The sequence below is a fragment of the Haemaphysalis longicornis genome, unplaced genomic scaffold (assembly GCF_048455015.1).
Source record: "Haemaphysalis longicornis isolate Haplotype H1 unplaced genomic scaffold, Haemaphysalis longicornis Haplotype H1 scaffold_10, whole genome shotgun sequence".
NCBI lineage: Eukaryota > Metazoa > Arthropoda > Arachnida > Ixodida > Ixodidae > Haemaphysalis > Haemaphysalis longicornis.
This window is the reverse complement of record NW_027526204.1, coordinates 147,538,040-147,552,321: the sequence shown is the minus strand read 5'-3', so window position 1 is coordinate 147,552,321 and position 14,282 is coordinate 147,538,040. Positions and strand designations below refer to the sequence as shown.

The 14,282-nt window shown below is 44.3% G+C and overlaps 1 protein-coding gene across 2 annotated transcripts in view; it reads right to left on the bottom strand.

The window, feature by feature from the left end:
• Nucleotides 1-14,282, bottom strand: part of Pxn (Peroxidasin) — a 99,350-nt gene that overhangs the window by 44,052 nt on the left and 41,016 nt on the right. For both annotated transcript variants that reach the window (XM_077691185.1, XM_077691186.1), the window contains 2 exons: nt 8,260-8,449; nt 6,436-6,553 (listed from right to left, as the gene is read on the bottom strand). In XM_077691185.1, coding sequence (XP_077547311.1) covers nt 6,436-6,553; nt 8,260-8,449 — 308 coding nt within the window. The remainder of the gene's footprint in view (nt 1-6,435; nt 6,554-8,259; nt 8,450-14,282) is intronic.

Here is a 14,282-nt window from a genome sequence, read left to right as displayed (position 1 = left end):
TGTCTGGAATGTACGAACGTGACTTTTCAACGCTTTCGAAAGGGTTTAGACACACCTATGCCTCCTTTTCATCAGGACGCCGCTGTGGGAAATTATATTTGGAACGTGGACTCTACTTTGCCCTGTTTACAGTGAGCCTGCCTTTGTTTAGCATTATCAAGTTCGAGAACTCACGACAGCACACAGAAGGCGAGGCTGCGTACGAGGTGAAACCCGTCGTGGTGAAATGGTTTCTGGTAGTAGGAAGTTTTAGAATAGGGGAACCAAGCTTTGGGGGCCCCCAAGAATGGGGGTCCTGCGTTGGGACCCCGCGTGTTGAGTTTGGGGATCCCAAACGCAACACGCTCGCGCGCGAGGAGTTTTAGAGGAGGGTCTTCTCAAACAGCTCGCAGCTGGCTTGGCTGCCCGGAGTCGAATGTTGGGAACTTTACGCTTAGCGTCGCGGCAGATATTTTTCAAGATTCGAGATTTTGTTTGTGACAGAGGCCCCAGCCCCCTTTAATACACTACAATGAGGCAGTAAAATCGACAAGCTGGAAAATCTCATGTTTGAGAAATAAAAAGTACGAGCAACATGTAGAGCACCAGAATATAAAGAACAATAAAGGGAAGATACAATAACGCACATTAAAGTACTTAAGAGTAAATTAAAATACAATTGGACAATCAGGATAGAAAAATGATTGCGTTTTACGCTATGTTCACCGACGTAGCAGCCTCTTCGTGCGCTATGGACGTAAAAAAAAAAACGGCGTTTCACTCAGCTGGGTTGGCTGAGACGTCAAATGACGTCATTAATTAGAAATATTACGACAGTTGCGACAACTGCCTGAACCCGGCCTTATACACAGATACAACTACAAAACCAGAGCATTAAACGACGTCTAAACATCAGCCACAGTTCTGGCCATTGAAGTAGAAATTCTTAGTTAAAATGTATTCGTTCACCTGTGTTTTAAATACGTTTCTGCTGTGTTTGAAATCAATCTGGCTTGAAATCAATGTGGTCTCTAACTTTCTTCAGTATGTCGGTGCGTTGAAACAGGAAAGACTGCCTGCCGTAGTTTCTTTGCAATTTCGGTGTAGGTATTTTGGCACATCCGGAAGTGTATATACTGCATTTTCCTTGAAGATTTTCTTTGAGTATAACTTGTACAAAGTTCAGATAATTAATTTGGTCAGCCTTCAGCATGCTGAACGGAAAATATAGTGGACCCGTTTGTTCTCAAGTCGGCATAGTGTCCGGGAAAATCGGCAAATAGACGGAGGACATTTTTTTGTAAAACGATCAGCCGTTTGTGATTCATTTTATTTGATGTTCCCCACGCTAATATTCCGTTGCAAAGCCTAGAATAGAGAAGAGTGTTATAAAGGTGTTTTTTCAGCCAAAGCGTAATTAAATCTCTTGATCTGTAGAGAAATCCAATATTGTTTGAAGTTTCGTTGCCTAAGTGTTCTATACGGGATGCCAGGATAATTCTTCGTGTAACCGTACCCCTAAAATCTCTTGTTCTTTGACTTGGTGATAATATTGCCCCAATACCCGCGCCGGTTCGAGCCGCTTCGTGGGTCGCAGGGCAGGCACGGCCGGCGTGTGTGCGGAGCGTTTCTGCATGCATGCATTAAACGCTGCATGATTTCTTGCTTTATTCATTGCTTGCGAACGACAAGGAAAATCTAAAAATTTAGCTCGGTGACCGTCGTAGCCTACAATGTTGATGGGAAAAAACAGCCGCAGCTTGTTGCCTACCTACGCATACACCTCCATGCTCAGGTTGTTTGCGGGCAGCCTATCACAGCTAATACGATTGCGAAGTCCCCAGGATATCAAATTACGCTTCACGCACTGAGAACTAACTTCAAGACCGGAGTATCAGCACAAAAAGTCGCGCAGAATGCGCGTCCTAAACGATGTGTCACGCGCTGCAAGCCAACTACGCAGCAAGGTAAGAACGGGGATTCTGTAGGCGACGTCAAAACGATCGAGGCGCTAGCCTCGCCAGTGGTGTCCCTCGTGGCCAATAGCTGCCTGGTAGCAAACGAAGGAGCTAAGCCTGCATTACGCATGCATGGAGCTGCAGCACGTGCTCTTTCACATTCTCATCCAGGCTATGAAGCAATCACTCTAAACCAACTTCTAAGTCCCACGCTGTAGCCTAGCTGACGCCAATGACTTTGTCCTAAACCGTTTATAAAGACAGTTCTTCTCGGAGCTAGCCATCAACAATGAAGGCCGCACAAACTTCGGCGGCATGCATGACTGATGTGTTTACTCAGAGCTTACGGTGGCATGCAATTCATGGAAAAACTAACAGCGACATCAGCCATTTCACAACTAAAGGCAACGCCGAGAGTATACGGATGAATAAAGCTTACTCAGTATCAAAAAAGTTGCCACGTTGCTTGCGTCGTGAGACCCGCACACGATTCTCTCGCGTTTCGTAGGCAGCCAACGGAGCGGTTTCTGCGACATTTTCTTTTGCCTCTCAAGTCATTGTATTTGAGCCCCAGAAGTCGCCCACTCCGACGTAAACAAGGTTGTATTTGGGAGAGTGTATGCAGTTTTTGAACCTTACAGCGGCAAGAAGGTTCAAGGCGTACGCAGTGGACCGATCACGTGTATGGAAAACACTACTCGCTCCATTAACGATATTGCTTTACTCGAAATTTGTAATTGTCCCGACTGAAATGGTGGAAAATCTGAAGACTCCCACTTCTAATGTGACACCGCTATTAACGAAGTCAGTTTACTGCCCTAATGACTTCGTTGTAACGATAGTGTAGTGTATATCTCAAGTTGTGCCATCACTTACAGTGCGAAGGCTACGAACGTCATATCTAGCAAGCAGTGCGGATGTTGGCTACGTTGCATCTGCAAATGTTGGCTTACGACTTGGAACGTACTGAAGCTTAAGAGTTTGTCTTTTAACTTACCAATTCAGAGCATTTTAAAGAAGTTGCTTTCCCACCGATATATAAGCCAGTAAGGGAAAAAAAAAAGGTACGGGAAAGAAGACCAGGAAAACGAGAACCAGTGGGCACAAGTTTACTACAAAAAGCGCCGAGAACTTTATCCTAGAATACTACCCTCATTTCGTTCAGACGTACAGTGCTATGCGTGCAAGTGTGTCCTACAAGCCCTTATGTCGGTGAACGATACTCGAAGCTCAAGTGACGAGACTAGAGTATATAATCCGGGATTTCACTTGGGCCGGAAACAGAGCCTTAAGCTCCTGAGCGTGTGGCTAGAAACTTAGACGGTGCGGGCCGTGGGATAACGCTACAGGCGTTGATCCCGTTGGAAAACACAAGAAGAGCAAATACGTTTCGGAGTTGAATGTCACCACGTTCTGCCAGTATCAAGACGTGTGTAGAATAAGCCCCCATGGAAAGCTGGTAAAACTACACAAAAAGCATCGCAAGTGGCGATATTTACTGTAGCATTACATTGAACCATAGCCCTGTTTACCTACACACCGTTCCGGCATTAACGTAGAGGATTTCGGTTCTAAGTGGGTTCTCCGACTTCTTAGGAAGCCTCCCTATTGTTATAGCACGTGCATGCGACTTTGAAGCTTTCTTCGATGTTTCTGAACCGAATGTGCATTGGAATGCCCCAAGCTTCGGGCGGCGAGGCGAGGAAGACGTCCTGAACGTGTAAAACACATAGCCTGTGGGATGCCACCCAATTTTGGGAGAGCGCGCAAAATTCAAACGCCCAAACGCAACATCATGCGCATTTGAGACAATGTGTGTACATAAACAAAAGTACCAGCCTTTTTTCGATTAAGAATGCACGTCGGATTGGTTTTTGCGATAGCAACTGAAGGATAATAATAACGCATTAAAGGCGCTGACGATGCAAAGCAAAGATAAATGCAAAGAAGTGCGTGGAAAGGCTAGATAAAAGAAACATTAGAGTAGAAGAGCTCTATATTATAACCTGAGCTGGAGCTCATGTAAGGCAAACATCAATAAATAACTTCAACAGATGGCGTTACAATGACACTGTTAACGCGGGAAAATTGAATTGAATTGAGCAAACCTTTATGCTTTCATCATTAGAGGATTGAGAGGAAGACAGAAAGAGAGAAGATGACCTTAACGAAACTGCTGATGTCTGCCGAACAAAGATGCCTGGCTTGCGGAGCCAGACGACAGCGCGGACGATGATTATGATAAGTCTGTTGAAGTGCAGCTATGTTTTCAGTTGTTTACAGCAAAGCTGTCTATGGCTGGGATCTAGCAGATTGCCTTCGGCAACACAGCGATGTAGACAAGAATCACACACGAGCGCAGCGCCACGTTGCGGCACCCACTCAAAGCGCTGAGATCGTAAAACTGCGTGCCGCACGTACAGCGTTTGGAAAAACTCGCATAAAAATTTAAAAGAAGCCCTATGGCCTTCATATTTTGCTACAGCTTTCATACAGTGTGCTATTATTGTTCCGCAGTTATTTACATCTTCTTTTCGTTTCGTGTGAAAATTTTAAACAAATGTACCATTCGAACCGCTACAGCTTTAGGGTGGCATGACCCAGTCAGGCAGGGTTTTGCTTTCCGCCGTGTCCTTGAAGACAATTGTGAAATTGTCTTGAAAGAAATAAAGAAAAGAAGAAGTTTTTTAAAGTTCTCTTTTGGTACGTTTATTGAGAAAAAAATAAAACAATTTTTTTGGACAGAAATGAATGCTGCGCGTGACCGGTTTATATTCCGTATTCTGTGCCATCATGAGTAGGTGTCCTTGATTATTGTTTGATGTATACCGTTAAAATTATGCTGCGTATCCGCCTTGAGTGCAAAAAGAAAGTTCGCTTTGGTATTGTTTGGGGAAAACTTCCTTTTACTACCCGCCGCAGTGGCTGGCTAAGGCGTTGTGCTGCTGAGAACGAGGTCGCGGGTTCGATTCGCGGCCGCGGCGGCCGCTTTCCTGATGGAGGCGAAATGCAAAAGCGCCCGTGCGTACGAGATTTCGGCGCGTGCTACAGATCCCCAGGTGGTCAAAATTAATCCGAAGCCCTCCACTACGGCGTGCCTGATCGCCTGCGCTGCGTCGGCGCGTTAAACCATACAATCAATCAATCAATCAATCAATCAATCAATCAATCAATCAATCAATCAATCAATCAATCAATCAATCAATCAATCAATCAATCAATCAATCAATCAATCAATCAATCAATCAATCAATCAATCAATCAATCAATCAATCAAAACTTCCTTTTGCTAACCTTTTTCTTCTTATGTCACGCTCTCTACATTTTGCGTAGTATAGATATGTCATCATTATACTGCTTTTTTGTGCTTTGTCATTGTTTTATATAACCAACAGTTCTGTTAATATAGTTTGCCGGTGTTGCCGTTTGGTTTGTTTCACGTTTATAATTTGATTCACTGGTTGCTGAATGTGCTTCGCTAGTGTTACTGCCATTATGCGACATCAGGGACGGGGCCTCGTCGGGCGACCTGAATCCGGCTCGATCAAATGGGCTCAAACGCCTTGCCTCGTTTACCTCGGCAGAAGACTGAAAATTATACTATTTTGCTCAGCGTACTTGCACTCTGCCGAAATAAACAAACAAATAAACAAACAAACAATATAAGACGGTTTATAATTCTTTTGAAAAAAATTTCTTCCAAGCAATATATTTTTGTTGAGAGGTGAAGCCGACTTTAAGGTGATCGTTGTAAGCTTGGCCTTCGTAAGATGGCTTTCCCACATTTAGTGTTTCACAGTGAAGCACGTCCATCTTCGGAGGGCGTATCCTTAAGGAAAGTGGCTATAACTCTTGTTTTATTGAAACTATCCCGAAACAAAATATATCACAATTGTCCACTGAGACGACCCTAACGTTACGACGTCTTTTATTTACTTTCCGAAATTACATAGGTCCCAATGAAGTTGTCGATATCGTGGAATTCTCGTCTTCTGCCAGTACATGAGCTTGTACGAGAGGGAGACGTACAGCCCCATGTTTGTACACTGGAATACAACTCTATTTCCTCAAAGTTTCATTCAAGTAATCACCCAGGTAGTATGCTCAATCGAAAATTACAAACAAACTTGTTTTGCCTCGTGTATACCCCTCGGACTACGACCAAGTCTAAGCATACTGTCGTTCAAGTTGAGGCTCGGCTCTACAGCTTTGCTGGTCAACCTTGTTCAGAGAATTGAAGAGCGCCTAAATTTTTTTAGAGGGTTGGATAAAGACATGCATGGGCAGGACAAGGTATCGTCTGTCGACGGAACTGGCAGCGCAGCAGTTGTTACGCAGCCTGTATTTTTCGTCCCGCACCGAGAAGGACGCCAGAATAAGCGTTTGCGCGTCATGGTCGTTGTTAGGCTCCCCTGTTCGCTGCATAAGCGCGTTTTCAACCTTGCCACGTGCCGGCCTTCCTTCTTCCGTCGTACTACAAACAAAATCGACAACCTACCGGTCCCCATCTCGCAAGCGGGCGAATTGCTGGCTCAGCAGGCAAGAGAGCGTCGGCCCAACTTTTGAACCCGGCGTGGGCTCCTCGCTGATAGCACCCACCCACACGTCGATGTTATCTGCAGGAAAATACAGCGGCAAAGGAAGAAAATATTGAGCAAGAGAATGCTGTAGGGGGTTTTTGCTGCCGCGTGGATAACAGAATGGAGCCGTCAGCACACGGGAACAAAAATTTATGAAAAAGATTTTCCCGTTTTTCGTAGCTGGGAAATGTAATTCAGTGCTTCGCTTCGTTGCAACACACAATCGGACCAACCTTGCGAAACAGAGCAATGCGTGCATTTGTGTGTTTTAAAGCGTTAAAGCGCATGCATTAAAACGGCCCATTGAACAAAAAAGCTGAATCATAAATTACCGTTGACTGTGACGCGTTTCATAGCGCGTGCGTCAGAAACACAGAAAGAAGCTGTGGTGCCTTCTATATATATTCTACGCAGTAAAAAAAAAAAAAAAACGAAAAAGGCACCCTGCAGGAATGCCAGAGCCCCGTTTGAAAGCGAGAAGTGCTTCTGATTAAACAGGTTAAACCGGTTTCATCACGCACAACGCACCGTGCCGGGAATGCGCGGACCGGGGTGCCTGCTGCATTTTATTAGACGTTACGGCTTTAGCATTCACAACTATAAGAAACGCTTAGGTGTCTCCAGAGTTTTTTCGGCCTTACTTCGAAGCACAGGACGCAATTTTTTTCTAAGCCGCGATTTCCTGATCCACAATTTTAGTTTTGTTTGTATTCGGTTTAGCGCGATTGCGTTTCGAGGTTTCCGGGAAAAGATGTGGCAGGGAACGCACGTACTGCTTCCTTAAAGGGGCCATGAAGACAAAATACAAGTTTGTTTTATTCGAAGGATTTCGTGTTCTATAGTGCCCCGGCGATCGTCCTGAAGCAAACGATGATTTATTCACTGCGAAATTAATCACTTTAAGCTAAAATATTGCTTTCCGCGCCAAAACGGGAGTTTGAACGACGTTTCCAATGACATCATAAGAACAGGTCTTTCAGATAAACTTGGTGTGAAGCGGAGACTTGCTTACTGTTAGTCAATCTAGATGGCGCCACCACACCGCGACAAACCGTTTTCTGCCTTGGGTCTGTTTGGGACCGTATTTAAACCTGGTTTGGTTTTGTTCACGGAGAAAATAATCGTTTCGTCAAACATGGTGCTCGCTCGACAAATATGATCATGTAAGACACCGTCGCTTGCGTCAATCGGCCATTGTCGTCTGAGACGATCCCGAAGCACCGCAGTGCTGTACAGCTAAACGAAGCACAGTGCGCGCAGTACCAACAGCAGCACGCATCGGTTCTTCTGTGTTCACGTGTGCTTTCGTAACTTCCACTGTTTTTCCCACCATTTTTACTGATATAAACAGAATGTGCCCTACATTTAAGCGCAAATAGCTCGTTCGACAAGCTTATAAGATCTTCCTAATTGGCGTTTGCTTTTTCCGGCCTTCGCCAATCGCAGAGCTGGCTGGTATGACATCACAGGTTCTGCTGCCGGAAATGATCTAGTGGGTCGCATGGCCATTTCCTTTTTTCCTAATTATACAGCTTATTTGAGCGAAGTTTGCGTTAAAAGTGGTGTCCGCATAATTTTAACGAGGCAGTCTTATGAATGAACCAAACTTGCATTTTCTCTCCATGGCCCCTTTAGACCACAACCATAGACGGTCACACCAAACAAGCATCGGTAACATTTTTAAGCTGTGTCCGTAAGAGAAAACTTGTCCAAAATTGGCTCTAGAAAGACGGAGCAGTCACCGGGTGTTTTGTACAGTCGTTCCAACTTTCGCCTGAGCTCAGCGCTGGTGATCTCGTGGCGCAGGTCTTCGAAGCTGCTGGCTCGGGACAGGTTGCAGAATTGGCGCCAGCTGTTGTATCCCGGCATGCCGTGGTCGCGTCCGCGCTGAATGTTGAACGAGGCCAAGTCTTGGGCGACCACCAGAGCGGGCTGCAAACGAAAGAACGCCGAAATTAATTCAGTTTCTCAGAGCCTATAAACCAGCTGAGTGCATTTCAATAGCAAAAAAGGAAGGTGGCGAAGAAGCAGCACACAGGATGCTTGCTAGATATCAAATGAAATTTTACTTCGAGTACTTGTTCAGTTGAATTCCAGTTTAAGTCTAGCGAGCGTCCTGTGTGCTTCTGTTTCGTCCTCGCCTTTTTAAGGGCGAATGCACTTCTTAAGCGAGCCTGAATCGTCCGCCGCCGTAGTCCGCATAGCAACAGCTGCGGGTGCGCGCGCTCCTCGTCTTCCTTAGACACGGGGGGAGATGGGCGCGCGCTGCCTGGCCGCTGACATGGCACATACCCACCTGGGGGATTGGCCAGGAATCGGGCGTGAGAAGGGCTAATGCACCCGCTTAAAGGAGTACTGACACGAAATTTCAAAGCTGAGATCCGCTCTAGCAATCAAGTACAACGACAACACAAATACGTGTCGGTGAATAAATGCATCTTTCTTTCTTTGTAGTTGTGTGTGTGTGTGTGTGATCTCTCTTTCGCGAACATTACCGAACCGCGCAAATTCAACTCGTGCATTCGCACTTTCACATTCTTCCCCTCGGGGAAATGCGGGGAATTTTTCGCTAGTCAAATGCAGTACGTTAAAAACCAACCAGTCCAACTCTCTACCATAACCCTAAACCAGCATGAGACCCTCTATCAAAAGCAGTTGCCCAGTTTTCGTCGACAAGCTAGCTATGAAATAAGAACAGATACCGTTTTTCCGGGATTAAAAGGTAGTTTTAAGGGGAATGAAGTACACGGACGTGGTTTGGAAAGCCGAAGGGATAGGCCTAGACGACGGACAGGTGAACTATACTAGGCGAATGACAAGCTGGAGCAACCAGAAATACGATGTGCGACCAGCGGAATAACCACAATTGAACAAACGATCCCACGACTAGCGTTCTCACGTTAACACTGTGTCCTTATAGCCTGCTTCGAAGCCTACTTTACACGTCATTATAAAGCCCTGCCCGTATGATCAGCAATGAAAATGCCCTCGGAGTCAACACATGGAAGTGACGATGGGTGTGACGCCGAGGACGATACTCTGGTATTGTATGCCTGCATAGAAGACACTAGGAGCTAGCCGCGGATCCGCAGTTCCATGGTTTAAAACACGCTTACTCGTAGCAAAAATATTAGTAAAAATAATACGTAAAGTAAAATCTGGAGGAAATGATCCTTTCATTTTGTCCTGCCTTTTCAACAGTTGGTTTTCTTCCACCTTTAAACAAAGCTCTCTTATAGAACCCATGGCGTTCTGTAAAAAAAAAAAAAAAAAAAAAAAACTTTTACAATTTTCTATAGATCTGTTGGTCGACCGAATGGCTTTGAAAAGATGTATGATCCCATTGCGCATGAGTGAAATCGGGCTTCTATTTTGTCATAACGCTTACTTGAAAATCGCGAAAAAGGAGCGGTTCTAGTTAAGACAATACTAGCATCGATCATGCAGAAGGAGCACCATAGTATATCTTTATCTTATAAAACAAATACCGGATCTTCGGGCATCAAAAAGTGTTTTAGGTGCCGCAAATTCGCAGGAAAAAACGTTTTAGGCGTCCAGCGTCGTAGATTTAGGCACCATAGGTTTTTATAGAAATGCAAATTATTCCAAACGAAGATATTCACGGCCTGTATTACGGCAGGAAAAACAAAATAGTATGGTTTATGGTAGCACAAAGGCGCCAATAGGTGAATGTAGCTGTTTGATTGCCCCATAAGTCTGCCAGAATAATGGAGATCCATCGACTAACTCAATAAGCGCACTGCTCACATTCACGTTCTACGGCCACTGTCGCTTGCTCGGGCGTCGCATATTGTGAAACGGACACGAAAAAGAACACTTGAGAGATGAGAATGCTGATTAAAAACAGCGCTAGTTTATGACTGCCTGACGCAGTTAAAGTAGGACTAAAAACAAACGCAAATAGTAAACTAGTGACAAAAGAAGAATAATAAATAATGAATTATAAATTCTACAGCTGCTAGCGGTTGTTTTCCGGGAGTTGCATGGTTGAACAATATGACTACGTTGAAGACCATAGAGTTCCGAACAGTCAAAATTCCATCGGCCCGGAAGACGAATAACGATCTGAAACTTCACCTGACAGCGACATTTGAGGACAAGTAGTGTTTCTATATGCACCGATTAAAAAAAAAAAAGCATTTAAAGGCATTAGATACAAACGCCAAAATAGGCCTCTGTAGGCACTAGAAAAACACCAGCAAAGCACTTATTGATTTCTAATTCGTGCTCACTATCCAAATGGGGTGATAGGAGTGCAGGTAACAAAATAGGCAAAATAGGCATTTGCCTAAAATCTGGTCTCTACTCACAAACCACGTACCGGTATACGTTTAGATCGTTCGTAGATGCGTTTACTTATTGCGGCAAAAATCGTCGCATGGGTTTGTTTTTCGTTTGCGATTTGGGTCTTTGGAGGTTTGACGATCGATTAGAGGCACTTTCCTTGAATTAGACGATGCATTCGCGCTTTTCTCAACTTTCTTTAGGAAGGAATGGTAGTTTTTATGCAGCACTTACTATTTATGTTATTTGTGAAAAACGGAGAGCGAAAGGAGTACGTTTCTTAACTAAACTTTACTTTTATCCCCTGTCGACGAAAGTCGTCACCTGGCAGAGGTGAAACGTAACCATCAAATAGAAAAAAATATCAGTTGTCAGAGTGATCTTCAGGAAGCATTTCCTTTAGAAAATATCTTGATACAAAGAAAAAGAACGAAAGCGAATGCGCTGATAAATTACATTAAAATCACTACAATAGAAAACATAGAAAGCGCAGAGTGTCTTTGCCAATAACTACAATTCCCGTACGCGCCATGTAACCTCTGGAGCTCCCCAAGCCTCTGTCTAGGGACCCTTGCTTTTCCTTATTTACATCAATAACATTGCTGACACCGTTTCTCCTTCAATTTGGCTTTTCGCATATGACTGAGTAATCTATCGTGAAATAACTAACTACGATGGCTCCTTTTTATCATAGTGCGACCTCATCCTGGTGTGACAACTGGCTCATGAATCTTGGCCCTAATAAGTGCAAACATATGAAGTTTCCTAACACTTCTGATCACCATAACCTGCTGGAATACCTTCTAAATTCAACTGCATTGGATTCTGTTCTTTCATACAAATACCTCGGTGCCCACATTAGAAGCGATCTGTCATGGCATAAGCATACTGAATATAACACTAACAACGCTAGCCGCATGCTTGACTTTTCTTGCCTCTAATTTTTTCGCTAGCTCTAGACTCCTCAAAATTTCTTCTGTATAAAACGCTAATCGATAGAAGTAAGCTTGAGTATGCTTCAGCGACCTGGGACCGTCATCAGTCGTCTCTTTCCGCTTACACAGAATTAATCCAGAGCCGATCAACTTGTTTTGTTCTTGCTAACTACTGCCGCACCGCAAGCGTGGCTAGTAGTAAGTCTTATCTCGGCTGCATAACTTTTGGGTCAGAAGGAAGGTCTCTCGCATCTGTCTTTTCTACAAAAGCTACTTCATCAACCGTGATAATAAACCCTAACTTCTCGCCCCACCAGCTTATATTTCAGAACACATTATCCCCAGATTTAAAGTTAGCGTGCCATGTTCTCGAACCAATGTGTACTTCAATTGCTTCTTAAAGAAGAAAGCCACCGACTTGAACCACCTTTCCGCCTTCATCGCCAGCAAGCCTGACCCATCAATACGGCAGTATCAAACATTGTTTAGCTTTAGCCCCGTCTCTCTATATCGCCCTTAGCGGCATTGAAAACAAACAAACAAACAAACAAACAAACAAACAAACAAACAAACAAACAAACAAACAAACAAACAAACAAACAAACAAACAAACAAACAAACAAACAAACAAACAAACAAACAAACAAACAAACAAACAAACAAACAAACAAACAAACAAACAAACAAATAAATAAATAAATAAATAAATAAATAAATAAATAAATAAATAAATAAATAAATAAATAAATAAATAAATAAATAAATAAATAAATAAACTATCTATGACCTATGACAGGCGTCCTTCGAGGCCTGAACATTATGTTGGCCCATCAAAGCGGAGTAAAGAGACAGGATGGATAGTGATAACCAGGCACGTGGGCACTTTCATAGGGGTCGAATAAGGAAACTAAAGTACCCGCCACGGTGGCTCAGTGGCTAAGGCGTTGCGCTGCTGAGCACGAGGTCGCGGGTTCGATTCCCGGCCGCGGCGGCCGCTTTTCTGATGGAGGCGAAAAGCAAAAACGCCCGTGTGTGCGAGATTTCGGCGCACGATAAAGATCCCCAGGTGGTCAAAATTAATCCGGAGCCCTCCACTAAGGCGCGCCTCATCGCCTGCGTTGCGTCGGCGCGCTAAACCCCACAATCAATCAATCAATCAGGAAACTAAAGTACGGAGTACAGTAGTGCCGTCTGATGAGGTTGTGCCCTGCTCGTGAAGATATGCGACTGAGCATGCAGGCACGTTAGGTTTTTAGCGTTCCCCAACCCTTCTGCCGAGGATTTGGAGGGGCCCGCTGACACGTTCCTCTTACGGTGACCAGAACTCACTGGTCACCCTTGCCAGGGCTGCGGTGAAGGTGCTTGCCAAACAGAAAACAAGCGCAGTAATAAACAGAGGACGAGGCGTCGACAGGACAAGCAGGACTGTCCCCGCCTCGTCCTTTGTTTATTAATGCGCTTGTTTTCTGTGTGGCTATGAACCAACACGCCCAAAAGTTTTCCCTTCTGAAAGGTACTTGGACTGTAATCAATCCATCCCGCCGATTGCCGGCTCAACCTCCACCGCTTGCTCGTCATTCACTCTCTTTCCAGAAAAGACATTGTACTTCCTGCATTGATTCAAACAGTACTTGAGACATTACTGTCTTACAGAGCCTGGTGTCAGGGCAGTCTCTGCATATCAGCATCTGCTCACAGAGTGAGTGAGGAACAACATAAAAAAGGGCGGGTAAAATAAGTGGCCTGATATTACTCAGTATCGTATTGTTGAACAACATAAAGAGAGATACGTTCTTTAAAAAGTTTTTGAACATGCTTAGCCGTCCACTGCGCCGGCTGAAATGTGTCTGAAGAATGTCTTAGAAGAACGCTGCCTTAATAAAATGCCCGATGTGGTTCGGCAGTGCCCGACATGTATATGTCGTCCTGCTCGCACTCCTGTGAATATCTTTTTTACCAATGTATATGTGCAACCTTGTGCACTCGCAGTCTGCTATTGAAGAAACTTCTTACAGGTCCTACGGAATGTCGGGTATCCGATGCACGGCTGCAAACTTCCGGGTTGATAAAAAAAAAAAGCTCCATGTTTTACGCCTAGCCTTTTCTACCAAACTTCCGGGTTTGCGAAACAAGGAAGCCATGCTACGGGTGAAGGAATTTTGACAAGGTGGCGTTATTGGTGTTTTTCTCTGATCTTGATCCCGGTCGACAAGCCTTTAGAATCCAGTACCATGCGATCAGAAAAAAAACAAGAGTTTTTCACTCAGACTTTTTCACAATAAATATTGACGCTACAAGCTTGGATTCACAACAACCAAAGTTTAGGTACAAGAATTTCAAATGCGTTTTTAAGAAAGCTGCAGAATGCATAACTTTGATCTTCCAAGCCACTCGCGAGTCTCTGAGGCCATCTCATTGAAGGAGCGAAAAAGTTGTTCTTGGGTTGTTTTGAAGGATCGGACAGTTCTACAGAGTACTTGAAATAATAAAAACCGTTTTCACACAAAATACTCATGCTTGTAGGA